General features: G+C 34.9%; 1 protein-coding gene across 7 annotated transcripts in view; it reads right to left on the reverse strand.

Moving 5' to 3' along the window:
- Positions 1 to 1,708: 1,708 nt before the first annotated feature.
- The window catches only part of LOC128238535 (trichohyalin-like), a 37,917-nt gene continuing 20,831 nt past the window's right edge, over positions 1,709 to 18,794 (reverse strand). For 5 of the 7 annotated variants that reach the window (XM_052954562.1, XM_052954561.1, XM_052954558.1 and 2 more), the window contains 13 exons: positions 18,138 to 18,196; positions 17,483 to 17,500; positions 17,124 to 17,265; positions 16,330 to 16,353; positions 12,104 to 12,204; positions 11,323 to 11,523; positions 10,910 to 11,005; positions 10,210 to 10,348; positions 9,896 to 10,077; positions 9,273 to 9,454; positions 8,945 to 9,047; positions 8,322 to 8,515; positions 1,709 to 4,353 (listed from right to left, as the gene is read on the reverse strand). In XM_052954562.1, the coding sequence (XP_052810522.1) occupies positions 4,236 to 4,353; positions 8,322 to 8,515; positions 8,945 to 9,047; positions 9,273 to 9,454; positions 9,896 to 10,077; positions 10,210 to 10,348; positions 10,910 to 11,005; positions 11,323 to 11,523; positions 12,104 to 12,204; positions 16,330 to 16,353; positions 17,124 to 17,265; positions 17,483 to 17,500; positions 18,138 to 18,196 (1,559 nt within the window). In that variant the 3' untranslated portion in view covers positions 1,709 to 4,235. Of the gene's footprint in view, positions 4,354 to 7,169; positions 7,204 to 8,321; positions 8,516 to 8,944; positions 9,048 to 9,272; positions 9,455 to 9,895; positions 10,078 to 10,209; positions 10,349 to 10,909; positions 11,006 to 11,322; positions 11,524 to 12,103; positions 12,205 to 16,329; positions 16,354 to 17,123; positions 17,266 to 17,482; positions 17,501 to 18,137; positions 18,197 to 18,794 lie in introns of all 7 variants that reach the window. The other 2 variants (XM_052954557.1, XM_052954559.1) reach the window with 2 other exon arrangements.

Here is an 18,794-nt window from a genome sequence, read left to right on the forward strand (position 1 = left end):
TTGGTATGGCCAGACTCATATTTGAATCTTTTCCATAGGCAATCCAAAACCCATTTTTTAAGTTTAACTTTCTCCTTAAAAGTATATGCCTCTGATATTATATAGGAATTAACTGAGAATAATTCAAAATGTGTCTGTTTGTTTAACTTAAATAAGACATGTATTTGTTGTGTACAGAAAAGTTGGGGGATTACAATGAATTATATATGTTTATCACAAATTTACATTCCTGTTTTGGGCTAGCTATGTGGTTGTTTTTCTGCTGTATTTCTGTTATAGTGGTATCAATTAAGCAGCTTTTTATGTACATGTAAGGTGTAGTCAACTATTGTGATATTCTATGTTCTCTTACTTTACATTGCTCATGTAGTTTGAAAGTTTTGTTGTACTTTAAAAAAAAATCTGTTTATAAATATTGAAGACATTCAGTTTTGTTTTAAGCAAGTCTGTTTTTCTAAGAAAAAAGTGGAGAAATCGTCATATCAAAGTTGTTTGAATTGAAGCTGTCGTAATTTTAAAATTCTGTCAATTACTAACTTGAATCAAACTGTTCATTAACTAAAGATATTATTTTGAAACTTGGTGAAACTTCCTAAATTTAGTGCAAATAATTGTATAGCAAGTTCATCTAGTTTGGCTGAACATTTTCTTAGTTTATGCCTCTTTATCAACGGTTAAACACATGGGTATTTACATCCACTTGTGATGGTCTTGGTCAAGTTTGAAATCGCAAGCAGGTGTTATTCATGATAATAATTCACATGACACCAATTTTGCCAAACCACTCTGATATTCAGAACTGTTAAAGCCAATGGAGAGATTTACTTTTCGAGAGTCACATGGTAACCTTGGCCAACAAGTGTAGGTGGACTTGGATTCAATATATAGTTTTGTTAAACAAAGTAGGCAATTATTGAGGGCGATCATAATATAGCATTAACAACATGAGGACATGTCAGAGTTGTTAGACTTTAATCGAAACAGATGGTGAGATCACCACCGATATCCCCTACCTAAAGAATCTTTCCTTACAGAATTCAGCCAGAGGTTGATATAAACAAGCTAGGACAATAACGGTGCTTTAAGTACACAATATGACGGAAAATCAAAGGGCCATAACTCTGCAAATTAATCCAACCAGGACATGCCGATATGCCCAACTTCTTTTTCTAGTGAAGCTTTGTGTATCCGTAAGTTTTTTTTTCAAGCCGACAGATGCCGAGTAAAGGCCAGGACAAGAAGAGGACCAAAATGATGAATAAACTGGAAAACGCTTCAAGGAACTCTTTCACGATGTATAGGTTAGACTTGGAAAACAATGAATTTAAATGAAATGTGAAAGTAATATTGAATTATAGCTCTAGTGTTAATATTTTTTTTAAATCATGACAAAATGCTTTACTTTGACAAAAAGTGTTTGTAAAAAAATTAAGAATTTTATTGTTTCAGACTTAGATTTACAAATTTCTTTTCAAGTAAGTATCTGCTAGTTGCTATTAGATGTAAGCAAAAAAAGCAACAACTCAATTTGAACAAACAAGAAAAAAACCAATATAAATTCTGCAAGAGAGTCCTTATAAGAGGTGTCAACATGTTACCCAAGACTTTTGAGGGTGAGCATAATTATAACAGCCAGTTTTGTCATAATTATGTACTTTTTTCGCACTATAGCAAAATAAGTCAGCATTTTTTTATTAAGTATATTTATTGATATAAAGTAAGGATCGGAGGTATAAGGCACAGACACTTTACAAACAAGGCACAACTATATATATATATCAAGGCATAGACAAATTACAAACAGGGCACAACTATATATATATATCAAGGCATAGACAAATTACAAACAGGGCACAACTATATATAAATAACAAGGCATAGACAAATTACAAACAAGGCACAACTATATATAAATAAAACACGCAACGGTATCGGTAAAAAGCGTTAGTGTCGCATTCATTTCATTCAATTCACATGATCAAATAATCCAAGTAGTCACAACATACATGTTAGGCTGTTTGAATGTGTCATTCTTTATTTATGTACATGATCATGCCAATGACATATGCAACACAAGAAATATATTCTTGAAATTAAACATTAACTTAATAGTTTCATTAACATTAAAATAAATATTTTGCAGCATTCTTGAAATACTTCAGACATGCACATTTTTAAAAAAAACAAAATTGCACATATATAAAACAAATTCCAAATAAAGTCAATAAACATCACAGTAATGAACATCACAGTAATGAACATCACAGTAATGAACATCAGACTTCTGAACATCAGACTTCTGAACATCAGACTAATGAACAAAACAGTAATGAACATCAGACTAATGAACAAAACAGTAATGAACATCAGACTAATGAACAAAACAGTAATGAACATCAGACTAATGAACAAAACAGTAATGAACATCAGACTAATGAACATAACAGTAATGAACATCAAAGTAATGGACATAACAGTAATGAACATCAGACTAATGAACAAAACAGTAATGAACATCAGACTAATGAACATAACAGTAATGAACATCAAAGTAATGGACATAACAGTAATGAACATCAAAGTAATGAACATAACAGTAATGAACATAACAGTAATGAACATCAGACTAATGAACATCAAAGTAATGAACATCAAACTAATGAACAAAACAGTAATGAACATCAGACTAATGAACATAACAGTAATGAACATCAAAGTAATGAACAAAACAGTAATGAACATCAGACTAATGAACATAACAGTAATGAACATCAAAGTAATGGACATAACAGTAATGAACATCAAAGTAATGAACATAACAGTAATGAACATCAGAGTAATGAACATAACAGTAATAAACATCACAGTTACAGATTCAAGTGTTTTAAACAAAGTAATAACAAAGAGAAATAAAGAAAAAATATATCAAAAAGATGATGCATGCCTAGATATCACATTCCTTCCCTTTATTTTCACCTAACTGGCACACTGCATATATTGTTATATTATGATGCATGGTGCATTTGTTAAATCTTAATACCAAATAACAGCTGCTGTTGCAGATTTCAGTTTTGATTGCTTCATGACTGGCAGGGTGTGGCCCTTAATTATACATATGTTGGTGTATATTGCACAATGACAATGTATAAAAATAATCAAAGACACTAGATGGTTTTAAATCTCATTACAAATGTTTTAAAACACAACCAGTTATACACTCAAGTTTCACAAGTAATGTGCAAATTTTACCCCTTTGCCCAATACAGTTAGCCATTGCTTTCATTAGCCGTGTCAAAATGACTCTTTTAAACTCAAACTCTGCAAGGATTGCAATGGTCAATAATCTGAAAAGCCCTGTGTTTAAAATGTTTTTTTGAAACCTGGCCATGTTTAAGAAACCGTCAAATGCCTTTTTTTTTCAATTTCAAGTGTCAAATTTCATCTGAAAGTAAAAAAAAAGAGAAAATTTTCTCCACCTGGAATTTCCTCTTAGATAAAAAGTCCTTTCCAGGCCAAAAAAATAAATCGGTAGGTCTATAATGCTCAATGAGTGAAAGATAAGCCCTTGGCTGTTGTTCATTAAACATCTCAAGTTAAGTTTCCTAATATAAAAGGTTCTAATTTGTCATAATTATGATATAATTTTTTGGTAACTTCAAAAACACTTTAATGTCATGGACTCATCAAAATTCATACTCGTATATGTTGTAAACAAAGGATTAATTTGAGAATTTGTTATGAAACTACTTAAGCTACATTTTATGAATAATCCGTAAGGGTTAGTTCTTGGACCAGCGATTATTCTTTTGTCTTTGATCAATTCGTAAGCATATTATTTATGGTAGCTCAAATGACTATCATTTTGTAATAAAAGTTCATCAAATAAATAAATTTAATAAGATAGACCAAATTTTTATAGCAAAAATGTTGATAATGAATCCAACTATATCGGAGTCATAAACACAAGAAAGTCCCAGCAAGGCCAGTAACATGTAAAAAATGTATAATGTGAATGCAGTTTTCAAAATCCTGATTTGTAATAATTTTCGCAGAATGGTTTAATTTTACTGGTCCAAACTCTAATTTTGATGGCTGTGGTGTTAATAGCAAAACCAACAACTGTATAACATGTAATTCTTTGACCATTTTTCTTGTTTTTAGAGTCAATTAAGAGCTAATGGAATTAAACAGTAATTGACTGGTTTGGACCGTCCCACAATGGGTGAGTGTATCATCTATGTAGGGTTGGGAGGAGCCAATGCTGCCTGCTCCTCCTCAGTGGATGGGTCCACCTTCTTTGGCATTGGGTTCTTTATTTTCACGACTTTTCGGGGATCTGGATCGCCGATTGGCCTAAAGAAAAGATAAGATGTTATTTATACAGGTTTATTTATCAAATTAATAGAGGTAACTTGAAAGGATAAAATTCATACCTTCCATGTGAAGATGTGTTACTATTTACAATTCAATACACAAAACACTTTGATCAACTTTCAGTAAAAGTCATTGTGTAAACAAAACAAGTACAGCATATATTATTACATCTAATAAGAATATGAAAAAGCATACTGAAATATATGTCAAGTAATAAGTATTGTCTTGTGTTTTTGGTCAGTTAAATAGTTTATTATGTAAAGCATCATTAAATGTGATTTAGATTACATTTTTACATGCAAAAATATTTCAAGCATTGAACAAACAGGGCAGTGGTGAATGATTATTGAAAACATAACATGCACTACAGGCTGCCTTATGCCAGTACTGCAAATTTCCTGTGTGTAAGGAATAATTAAGTGTCTTAACACTGATAGAAGGGACATGCACTTGGACATACAGACTCACGCATAGAGGGAGGGTAAAAAACTGAACATGGACATACAAACTCATGTCAGCCTGGCTGGGAGGGAGAGGTCAAAACTGAACATGGACATACAGACTCATGTCAGCCTGGCTGGGAGGGAGAGGTCAAAACTGAACATGTACATACAGACTCATGGCGGCTTGGCTGGGAGGGAGAGGTCAAAACTGAACATAGACATACAAACTCATGGCAACCTGGCTGGGAGGGAGGGGTCAAAACTGAACACGGACATACAAACTCATGACAGCCTGGCCGGGAGGGAGGGGGCAAAACTGAACATGGACATACCAACTCATGGCAGCCTGGCTGGGAGGGAGGGGTCAAAATTGAACATGGACATACAAACTCATGACAGCCTGGCTGGGAGGGAGGGGGCAAAACTGAACATGGACATACAGACTCATGACAACCTGGTGGGAGGGAGGGGTCAAAACTGAACATGGACATATTGACTCATGACAAGCTGGTGGGAGGGAGGGGGGGGGGGCAAAACTGAACATGGACATACAGACTCATGGCAACCTGGTGAAAGGGAGGGGGCAAAACTGAACATGGACATACAGACTCATGACAACCTGGCAGGGAGGGAGGGGGCAAAACTGAACATGGACATACAGACTCAGGGCAACCTGATGGGAGCGAGGGGTCAAATCAGAACATGTACATACAGACTCATGGCAACCTGGTGGGAGGGAGAGAGTAAAACTGAACATGTACATACAGACTCATGACAACCTTGTCAAAACTGAACATGTACATACAGACTCATGACAACCTGGTGGGAGGGAGGGGGTAAAACTGACAAGGTGATACAGACTCATGGCAACCTGGTGGAAGGGAGGTGGCAAAACTGAACATGGACATACAGCCTCATGGCAACCTGGCTGGGAAGGTGGGGTCAAAACTAAACATAATCATAAAGACTCATGGCAGCCTGGCTGGGAGGAAGGGTTAAAACTGAACATGGACATACAGGCACAGGTCATCCTGGCTGGGAGGGAAGGGTAAAAACAGAACAAGAACATAAAGACTTATGGCAACCTGGTGAGAGAGATGGGGCAAAACTGAACATGGACATACAAACTCATGACAACCTGGTGGGAGGGATGGGGCAAAACTGAACATTGACATACAGGCACAGGGCATCCTGGCTGGGAGGGAAGGGTAAAAACTGAACATGAACATACAGACTCATGGCAACCTGGTGGGAGGGATGGGGCAAAACTGAACAAGGACATACAGACTCATGGCAACCTGGCTGGGAGGGAGGGGTCAAAACTGAACATGTACATACAGACTCATGTCAGCCTGGCTGGGAGGGAGGGAGAGGTCAAAACTGTTGCTAAGTAACAAAATCTTATTGACAAAGCTTTTTGTAGTATCATATGCACGGGCAGTTTTTCTCTAAATCATAAACTAGAGATGTTTGTCATACTACCCCTGACCAGTTTGTCAGAAGCATGTAAAAGATTGAATAAAGGTGTCTTAAGTAGAAATGCATTCATCATTAATGGTTCAGGCCTTCCAGCAGCCATTAACAAAAAAGTAGGAAAAAAGTAGGAGTTTTTTTTAAAAAAAAGTAGGAAAAGTAGGAATATTTTTGGTTAAATAGTTTAATAGCTATTAACTTACCGAGAGGAGATGTTTTTAATGCAAATTCATACCATTCTATATGCCACATTGAATATTTTAGTGAATGATGCTTGGTCGGTTTCTGTTGCTGAACTGTGTGGGTGAAAAGATGATGCACGTCAAAGTGGAACATGTTGCCACACCTTTCAACAACAGAAACCAGCCAGTTTGACATCTTTTGTTCATTTTATGCAAATTAAACTAGCACAAAGATCAAACTTATATATTTTTGCGGACTTTATTTTCAAAAAAGTAGGAATAGTAGGAGTTTTTTAGAAAAAATAGGAAAAAGTAGGAAGCTGTTAAAAAAGTAGGAAAAAGTAGGAAAAGTAGGAAAAAGTAGGAACGCTGGAAGGCCTGATGGTAACAAAAAGTTTTCAGAAAAGTGAAGACAAACATCTCAACATTATAACTATTAGACAGACACACAGGCAGACAGACAGACGGACACACAGACAGACAGACATACTGATTGTCCAGCTTACCGCCATTTGCAAACCCATATCATATGCCCCTTTTTTTCAATGTACCCATTTATGTGTGATTACACACAAAATTGTACCACTTTTAATAAGCCAGCGTGGTCCCTTAATTTGTATGTTTTGATCTCTCCCAAGGATATAGGCAAAAAGCGGGGTATATTAAAAAATTGCTTTGGGTTAAAACACTTCCTTACCATTTTTTTCCTGTCTAGTTTCGGTCTTACAGAACTAAACAACAAAACATAGAAAGTTGAAGCTACAGAAATAAAACAAATTATCAAAGAAAACAAAACTTGGTTGAACAAAAGTACAATTAAATTATTAATATGTCTGCAATTAATGGATTGTCATCTTGTCAAGAATTGATTGTAAATCTTGATCATAATTATTGCAATTGAAAAAAACCCAATAATATTTGTAATCATCAGATATATTCAGTAAAACTTAATAAATGAGCAATTTTGGACCTTCGAATATAATTATTTTTAAATTATTAAAATGAAATAATAATTCAGAATTAATGCCAAAAATACTTATTTGAGATTAGTGTCGGGAGCAAAATAAAATACATAGCTATGTAGCTGGAACATTGAAACATAAATTATGTGTCATTTCAATATTGTACCTTCGTTATGACATTGTGTGCGTCATAAAATTACTATTCAAACTGAACAATGCATGGTCATGCTTCTTTTCATGCCATTTAATTGAAATACCCAGTAAAACAATAAAACCAAAAGAATATCTAGAGGTCCAAAATGGCATGACTTGTGGCTCATATTATAATATTTATTTTATGAAATAAATAATACAAACTACCTCCAATATTCAATGCAAAATCAAGGTCATATTTTTACTACAGATAATAATATAAAATTCAGATATTTGAAAAAAGAAAAGAAATCTATTGTGAAATCAAGCCTGCATGTGAAAACCACTCTCATTTCTAAATTACTTTATTTAGATTGCAAGTTTGTTTTTTCATAAATGAATAGAAAATAAATTGAGAATAAAGATAAAACACCACTACCAGTGTGTAACTAACACAACTGCAAACCCACGTAAGGGCACTTTTTGTCAGGTTCTGGTACATTTCCTCCCTCTTTTAATTACTTGACAAAATTGCTCAACCCTTAGTAAAATCAACTTTGAATCTCTATTTTTAAACCAATTGAAATTCAGCCCAGTTACTATCTTATTTTATTCTAATCTTTGCCATTTTCCCAATTATAAAAATCAGAAATCAGAAATAGTGAGATTTTTTTTTAGGAGACACCTTGTACAAAATGCCCTCAACAGTGGTTCCCTCAACAGTGGTTCCCCCCCTCACACACATACAAACTAACCTCTCATATGTCTCCCTTGGCCAGTGCACAAAATATGAGAAAGTCCATGCACGTGTGAGACCCTGGTTGTGTTTAAGGCGGTCAACATGTGAGCGGTTCTCCAGATTAAAGTCTCTTCGGGTGAAAGCATCAGTCCGGCGCCGCTCAATCTCCTCCTGCATCTGTAAACGGGCCTCCTCCTCCAGATTACGCAGCTGAAACATAGAGGTTAGTTCTTTGTCATAGGTTCCCAAGCTCACTTAAAAGAAGTTATAATATGCGGGCGCTCAATCATATATAGTTATCTCCACCTTCCAACAAAATCAAACTTCAGACTTACTTCAAAATTAACCTCTAAAAATTTCATCCACTCCCCCTCATGTTTAGCCAGCTATGCCTCCTTTTTCTTCCTCACCCCATGCCCCCTCCAAATCACATTTCCATGTTTACCTATACAAGTGTCTCCCACTCCGCCTCTTGCTTAGCTAGTTCCACCCCTATCCAATCTACCCAATGGCCCCTCCAGATCACACTTCAATGTTAACTTCCATAATTCTCTGCCAGTTGGCCTCACATTTAGCTAGCTCTGTCTCCATTAACCTCCCTATCTCATGCCCCCCTTCAGATCACATTTCCATGTTTACCTCCATAAGTCTCTGTCGCTCTGTGTCACGTTTAGCTTGCTCTGCGTCCTCAAGTCGCCTCCTCTCGGCCTCAAGTTTATACTGCTCCTCAGCCAATGCTTCCCTGCATCATAATAATTACACAAAATCAATTGATGTTCTTAAATGGAATAATACAATTCTTACGAGACCAAATAATTATTAAAATCACTTGTTAACTTCTCCCCTACCTAACCCTCTACCTAAAGACCATGCACCACAGCTTGGCAAAACAATTACAGTATGTAGATTACCAATACTGTAATTACAATAATTCTAATTGATTGGATATCATTTGAAACCCTCATACATTTTTAGGCGCTCATGTTCCTGTAGAGCCTCTTCTTGTTCTCTGAGCCGCCTCCTCTCCCTCTCAGCCGCCTCCCTCTCCTCCACAAGGCGCATCATTGCCTCTTCCTCTGCCTGCCTCTCAAGCTCCTTCATACGATCCTCTTGCTCCTCCTCCAACCTTGCATTCTCTGCAAGCTCAGCCTGAAAGATCATAGGCATATGGGGTTTGTTGATACACTGTATATGGTTCAAATATGAGAATAAACCATGATGTCTGAGCCTAATAAGAAAGCTCTCTATCATCACTCATGAGCTACCATCATATCTTCCCAAACTACCATGTTCCTCCCCTAATTACCTCATATCCAGACTTTCCTTTTACTTTGCTCCAATTACCTTATACCTCCTAAAATTTCCTCATTCCTCCCCCAAGTTACCTGATATTTCCCTAAATTAGCTTGTTTCTCCATAGTTACCTTAAATCTCCCAAGCTACCATGTTTATTCTAAAAATAACTTTGACGTAATCTCATTCATAAAAACATTTTCAATATTTGCAAAATGGTTCCTAAATTCCATACCAATTTTCTCATCCCAGTAACCTCATATCTTCTATAGCTACCTTATTTCACCCAGCGGTTACCTCATATCTCTCCTGTGCAAGACGCTCCTCCTCCGCAGCCCTTCGCTCCTCTTCCTCCCTTTTCAGTTTTCTCATCTCGACATCTTGCATCTTCTCAATCATCTCTCTCTCCCGACTGGCCTTCTCCTCCGCCTCGCGTTTCTCACGCTCCCGCCGATCCTGAGCCTCCTGGCGCTTACGCTCTGGGAACAAAATGGCATGTTAGATACAGGTTAAACAGTAGACATGTTGAAAGGGGTAATTTTAAATTTAAATTCAAACCATCACACTGTGGTGAGGATAGTCTGTCCCCTGTCACACACCAAAACACGTACCAAGGTCAGCCTTCCTGCGTGCATCTCGTTCCTCACGTTGTTTTCGGCGCACCTCGGCCAATATGGTCCGAGCTTCATCCTCTGCTCTCATCAGGTCTTCCGCCTGACGCTCCAACTCTGCCATCTTCTCCTGCAGCTCCTGATACACACATTCAAGATTAGGTTATGACCATAATTTAGAAATGGTTTGTTTGCCATTTCCTGTCTGACACAAAAAAATGCTTGCGACCCGAAAAATTATGAGCCTCTCTGATAGTCAAAATAAAATATTTAATTTCTCATTGGTGAAATAAGGTCCGGAAGTAAAAAATCCCTACCTATCCACACCTTAAAAGTGGTTAGGAAAATGCCTGACAAATGATTTATTAATTGTGGCTTAGAAGTCGGAATTTGTAACAACAAGCCAGACTGAGCTTCTGAAGCTCACTAGAGGTAAACCATTTAAGGTTAAATTTAACAAAACAGGGCTAGTTAAGATAATTTTGGCCATTTAGCAGTGTTTATATAGAATTAAGGCTTGTTAAGCAAAAGTTTTGCTGACTGAATGATGTGTACAGTTACATAGTTTGTTCAATGTAATTCAATAAAATGGATATTTTACTGTATTTGACTTAACAATTGTCTAAAATGATGTTTATGTCTTGCAACCAACTGCTCATCCCTTGTTATCCCTTATTCCGACAGGAAGGCATTGCCTCACCTTAGATTTCTCAGCTGTCAGGTTGCTCTGGGTCTCCAGCATGTGCCGTTTCTCAGCAATCTGCCGTTGGAGATTTGCCGCCTCCTCATCTCGAAGCTGAACAAACAATAATCATAGAATAATTTAAGATGACACAACTACACACTCAAATAAAATTTTGTTGTTGTTATGTAATGGGCCTTTGACCTAAAGCCATGTATAAGCTATGTGATCTAAATAAACACCGCCTGCACCTCAGCAATTTAATGTAAAAGTCTTGATAATATTGGTAAAAAAATGAGTTGAAGTGATATTTGTCAGGCTTGTTATAGTGGTTACAATGACAAATGGCATCGTAAAGAATTGTGCTTCTCATTCCTCATTATGATTATTGTTAATTAGCAAAATTAAGTTATGAGATAAAGTTCCTGTACTTCTTTTTCCTCAGCATGTTTAGCCCGGATTGCCTCCCTTTCAAGCTCTTCTGAACTTTTCTCCTCCAGGTCTGCCCCGCCCTTCTTTTTCCCTCCCTTCTTCCCGCCTTTTCCAGAGGGAGCTTTCTTCTTTACCACAGCTTTTCCCGTCTTCTCTTTACTTTCTCCTGATATCATGCCCTTTGCTTCGTCTAGTTTTTGCTGTTCAAGAAGTATTTGAGCGTGGGTTGTTAAGTGAACACATGCTATATGACAGCATTTTTAACGAAGGTTTGTCCTGTTTATCTATTTTATGAAATATACTTAGTAATAAAATCAGCAAGATAATTAGACATCAATTTGGGCACATATGACTTCATCAGATTCAATAGTGTTTTCATCATAATAATCAATCAATTAATCATTTAATTTTTTAAATTATGCTTTCATAAATTATATTAGTGATTCCTCACATATGGCCACACATAGAGGATAAATTTGAATTTCATTTTTATAAACTATATGTGAAAATATCATGCTCTCCCCCCTCAATCTTGTGTCCAAGTTAGCTTATTTGTGATGTCAACATTAGAGATCTTTTTAAATAAAATACACCATAATGTACAACTACAGACTTAAAAAACAGACAAAGTTTCATTGGGAAGGACCCCCCAACTCAGCATCACCCAAAAATCAAACCATATATATTTTTGATCTGAGGGAGTGGGCACATGTCAAATGATGCACCCCCTAAGTGGTGACCCCTCTAACACGAAATCCTGGAACTGCCCCTGGTTTGTACCTGCAGGATGAGTTTGGCCATCTCCAGTTCCTCTTCTGTCAGTCCCTCTCCCACGGCCTCTAACGTTGGTCCAGACAATGTCTCACCTACAAGTGATGTCACTGAAACATCCCAAGAACATTTATGTTACACGCTTACATGATATACAGGTAGTCTCCACCATGGGCCAAGATAACGCCTCACCCACAAGCAATGTTACTGAAACAACCCACACGTGTAAGCAGTAGCACAATATTCAGTGGCCTCCAGAGTAGACCCCAACAACACAATGCCTTTAAGTTTCTTATATGTACAGAAGCACACATTGGGCAAGTTCAGACTTTATTCATTACACACTATAAACAAGCAAAATGTAATTGATGATATTTGATGGTATATGCAGACATTAATGTATCAAAACTGACTGTGACATGATCAATGGACTATAATAATACATCTCAATCCAATAACTGAAAATATCTTTTAAATAAAATAGATCGATTAGCATTTTAGGATTCAAGTTCAGATCATTTAATATGTTACCATTCTTTAATTCTGACCTGACATTATTTTTTCAAGCAAAATCAGACTTTGCAGTATCATAATATACAGAAGCAAACGGAAATCTAAGTGAACAAAATATAAATCAATAGATATTTATAACATACATGTACTCTAAGAAAATGATTGGAAATTATCAGAGAACAAAGTTCTAAAATTAGTTTCTAATGCCACCTTTGAAGTTCTACTCCTGACTACCTAAAAGGTCAAGGTCCTTATCTAACTCTAGCCTATTGATGTGTGAGAGTGGTTTAGTAGTGTTGACGTCTGCCTCTCATCCAAGAGGTTGTGGGTTCATTCCCCACCAGGGGTACTTTCTCAGAGCCTTTCAAAAAGAACATAGTACTGGTTTCTGCCAATGAAATGGGCTCGAGAGTGATTTTATAAGCTATTAGCTTTAAATAAATAAGTATAAACTAATACTATTTCATGCTTTTATGAAAAAATTAAGAGAAAATTTATTAAAAAAGTGTGTAAGCTCAGAAAGCCGTTAAGTTTGAAGAGAAGAAATACAAAACCTACATGGACCAATTATACTAATTACTAACTATATTTTACTTAGCATAATAGTCATAAAACAGGACCTGGGCCCCGTTTTAATTAGATATCTAAGTTGTAGACCTTACGCTGATTAAGAGTGCTCGGGTTAAACCCTAAAGTTATGGGCAGAATCTAGGCGATTAATGTCCTAACGATATTGTTATTGAAATGCAGATTAGGCCAGAAACAAAGTTATGCCTAGAAAGTTACGATAATAAGCCTTAGAATCTTTATTGAAACAGGACCTGGTATATATGCATATAGGTATCAAACAGGGCCTGGTATATATGCATATAGATATCAAACAGGGCCTGGTATATATGCATATAGATATCAAACAGGGCCTGGTATATATGCATATAGATATCAAACAGGGCCTGGTATATATGCATATAGATATCAAACAGGGCCTGGTATATATGCATATAGATATCAAACAGGGCCTGGTATATATGCATATAGATATCAAACAGGACCTGGTATATATGCATATAGATATCAAACAGGACCTGGTATATATGCATATAGATATCAAACTGGACCTGGTATATATGCATATAGAAATTAAACAGGACCTGGTATATAAATGCATATAGAAATTAAACAGGACCTGGTATATAAATGCATATAGAAATTAATAATGCATATAGATATCAAACAGGACCTGGTATATATGCATATAGATATCAAACAGGACCTGGTATATATGCATATAGATATCAAACAGGACCTGGTATATATGCATATAGAAATCAAACAGGACCTGGTATATATGCATATAGAAATCAAACAGGACCTGGTATATATGCATATAGAAATGAAACAGGACCTGGTATATATGCATATAGAAATCAAACAGGACCTGGTATTTATGCATATAGAAATGAAACAGGACCTGGTATATATGCATATAGAAATGAAACAGGACCTGGTATATATGCATATAGAAATGAAACAGGACCTGGTATATATGCATATAGAAATGAAACAGGACCTGGTATATATGCATATAGAAATAAAACAGGACCTGGTATATATGCATATAGAAATTAAACAGAACCTGGTATATATGCATATAGAAATAAAACAGGACCTGGTATATATGCATATAGAAATTAAACAAGACCTGGTATACAGCATATAGAAATGAAACAGGACCTGGTATATATGCATATAGAAATGAAACGGACATGGTATTTATGCATATAGAAATGAAACAGGACCTGGTATATATGCATATAGAAATAAAACAGGACCTGGTATATATGCATATAGAAATGAAACGGACATGGTATTTATGCATATAGAAATGAAACAGGACCTGGTATATATGCATATAGAAATAAAACAGGACCTGGTATATATGCATATAGAAATTAAACAGAACCTGGTATATATGCATATAGAAATAAAACAGGACCTGGTATATATGCATATAGAAATGAAACGGACATGGTATTTATGCATATAGAAATGAAACAGGACCTGGTATATATGCATATAGAAATGAAACGGACATGGTATATATGCATATAGAAATGAAACAGGACCTGGTATATATGCATATAGAAATAAAACAGGACCTGGTATATATGCATATAGAAATTAAACAGAACCTGGTATATATGCATATAGAAATAAAACAGGACCTGGTATATATGCATATAGAAATTAAACAAGACCTGGTATACAGCATATAGAAATAAAACAGGACCTGGTATATATGCATATAGAAATGAAACGGACATGGTATTTATGCTTATATAAATCAAACAGGACCTGATATTATAAGTTACGGGTTTAGTAGGTGTAAGTAGGTGAAGGAAACCATATTCAAGTTTCGAGCTTCGCTCTCACCCGATATGGTTTCCTATGCCCCGTATATCCCATATCGGGTCACCTACTAACACTGTAACATATATATATATATATCACATTGACAACCTATTTACATGTTTCATTTATTCATCGGAATATTCATCGGAATCAGAAAATAGACGCCATTTTGGTACGATATAAATTTGATGACCAAATATGAAAAAATATGGAGTCACCGCATGATCACACCTGAACCAATGGTGTTGGGTCTTTATGTTGGAGGCATGATATATATATGCACATATAAATCATATACATGTATCAAACAAATTACCACCCCTTCAAACTTACCAGAAATACCTGTAATTGACATTTTAAATACATTGCACCAAATTGCTATTCCTAGAATACCCTGCTATTAATCAACTATTACAATGGAATGGTATTAACACACATTTAAATGGTATGTAAAATAAATTGAATAAAAAATGGAAGAGCGAGTTATGGGTATAACATCCTGGTGCTCTCGAAAACATTTCACTATTAAAAACTTCATCTCATTCATATTCCACCCCTCACATATGTGAAACATTTTTGAAAGAAAAAGTCTTAGACAAAGTTATGAATTTTTCATGCCTACCACATTCACAAGCATTGACACGTATTTAAAAGTCACAGCATATAAATTCCAGTAATTCACTAAGGCACTCACAAAAATATGTGCTCATTCAAATTTCAAGCAAATAAAAACAACACATCACAACACTTAATACAAGCATTCACCATGCTATGTGACATTCATCGAGGACATCAAACATGATGATTTCATTAAATCTATTTCTTTTTATTCAGAAGGAAATGTTTAATTTTGTTAATGTAAGTTTTTATCAAAAAGAATAACTATCAATGGAAGAATTCTTACAAACAATCACATGACTATTTTGAGATTACGGTAATAAGCAATGTCAAGAAGCGAATGTTATGCAAAAATATTTTTATATAAAAAAGAATATCAGACTGTTTAAACATTTCTAAGAATGAAATATTTAAATGTGATCTAATTTGAAAAATATTCTGTAATTACATCTTTAAGAAAGGAGCCTGATTGAGCTAAATTAATCTCATAATAAATCATAACAAGACATTTTTAAATGTCCTTTATATTTTTGGCAAATAATAAAAAAATAACCTAAGAATCAAAATGTAACATATAATGTTAACTTGACATTGTTATGTGTACTAAACTGTGAACACTGCGTTAACACCAACGAGAACCACCACATTATCCAATCACCAACACTAGACAAAATGACCTGATGCAATTTTACCTTTTCCGTCTCTTAAGAAACCCTCTGCAAAATGACATTTATGTTTGTTATATGAGAAAATTGAGAGGCATAAAACTATGATGACGAGCTGATGAGACAAAGACAAACCATGCAGATGTTCTACACATTATTTGAAGACATAATAACACTTTTTTCTATATGCCTATATTGATTTCATACTCCATATATAGTCTTATGTAAAAATATTGCTAACTGGCTGGAAAGATGTGTAATAACAGAGTGTAAAAAGACTCACTCCGTATCTTGTTTCATATAAGCAGCATGTTGAGTGGGAACTTCTTTTTTTACACTTAAGTTTTAATTTTAACTTTTAGCCAGTTCAACTGGAAGAACAGAAGAGCTTCTATGAAGGTTTTATAAAATTGTGATTTTGAAATGTCTGCCATCTCTTAGAAATATGGAGAAGACTAAGTAATTATATATAAATTGGAATGAGATGAGAATGCAATATCATTTGACTAAATAATAGTTGATAAATTAAGTCAATAAGGGGCCAATACCGTTTAAAAATAAACATTTTAGACAAAAAAAAGTCATTAGATAAAAACACCAACTTTCAAGTAGAATAAAAAAACACACATTAATTAGTACATAAAATTATTATCCTACTTTGACTTAACATTTGATTAGTTTGTACAAAAAAAAGCTGAACATATCATTTCATTTATCAAAAGTAATGTAGAAAGTTGTACAAGGTAGTAGATTTTTAAAGTCTCTCAGTGTACATGTTAAAAATGATACATGGTAAAATTGTACAGTTAACCATGACCTACTTTTCTCGAGGTCCTCCTCCAGTTTAGAGTACGAGGTTCCTGGTCGTCGACTCAGTGCATCCGCAAGGTGGTCTGGAATCTTTGCTTTCTCTTGCGGGGCTTTTGGCCGTCGACCCGTAGCTAGTGGGAAGGTATATCCTTCCTAGTAGAGGCAGAAAATAACATGTTCTTTAAATATAGGTTCAATTTGATCAGCTGTTGACCATTTTAGTACATCTGTTTATTTCACTGAATTATCAACATTATTTATACACATAACATAAACTGTATCTCATGATCTCATTAAATATTAGAACAACTTTTGATCAACAGCCCAAACTGAAAGAATGGATCACATTGTCCATGTATTAAATACTGACCTTCTTTCCCTTCTTTGGCTGAAATATGGAAAATTTGAAAAATTAAAATTATATGGCAATCATGTTACTTAAATCTATCTTTTTTACAAATTTCCTTCTGAAAAGGATTGAATTCTAATTAATTAAATATTTTATCTTTCCTATATATCTTTTTCTTACAAGATAAAATGTCACAATAGTTACATGTGTTAAACTCCCAGTAAAATTATTTTACTGAACGTTCAAAGGCAGTACCTAACTATCCTTGATAAACACACCTAGTTTTTATATAGTATATTTGCACTGTGTTGTTTGTGGAGTTTTGTGCTGTTGCTCCATGTTTCTTGTTTTTGTGTGCTATGTCTTTGGTGTTTACCCAGTGCCATTAAACGGGGTTTATGTTTAAACTTTTGGCTACTGAGCTTGTTTCTCTAGCTTTTTATATAAATATTTGGATATGGATTACACATTTTGCACGTATATAATGTACACATATCTGGATGAGGCAGCACCTGAAAGTATTTCACATGAACACATGCACGTACAAGTAGTATTCTGCAACTTCAGTATTATTTCTAGTTTAAAGACAAAGTTCCCTTGCTTTTTCTATCATAATTTTTTTCTTTGAAGACGAAAAATCTTATACAAACAGTGTGAGACTAAAGTCTTTTCCCACCTTTTCAGCTGTTTTTCTCAGCCCCAAGGTGTCCAGTTCAGCGGCAATATTGTGGGCATCTGTGTGCAGACAGACAAAAAGAACAGTCAATAGTTGACAACACATTTAGTACATCCAACAACTGGTTAGATATTTCAAACCTACCTTCAATGGCTATGTTTTAAGTACATCTCAAAGCTTGCCATTTACAGGACTGTTAATGCATTTAAGCTATATTATCATTTAAATAGACTATTATACATGTATATTGCATTTAAATACATGTATTAATCAATCAATAAAAATATTAATGAGACTATAAGGTAGCTTATACTATTGAAGCAATTTTTATTACCGAAAGCCTATGCTTCTAAATAGCTAGGAATTACGTTTGAAAAACATCCTTAAACAATATCAAGTCATAATAGAAAACCTCAATCAATGGAATTAACCAATGAAAATCATGCAAAACAACATTAAACCCATGAAGTGTTAAACATGCCAAATAACATTCAATCAGGTATCAGGGAAACAGTCCATGCAACTCATAATCAGCAATTTTGTGAATATAAATGATATTACACCATACCGGTAATTAAAATTGTACTTTCAGTAATACTGAGTCATTATACAATTTAGTGTATTAATGCATATATTTCAGTCATATAATCTACACTT

The sequence above is a fragment of the Mya arenaria genome, chromosome 6 (genome assembly GCF_026914265.1).
Source record: "Mya arenaria isolate MELC-2E11 chromosome 6, ASM2691426v1".
NCBI classification, from domain to species: domain Eukaryota; kingdom Metazoa; phylum Mollusca; class Bivalvia; order Myida; family Myidae; genus Mya; species Mya arenaria.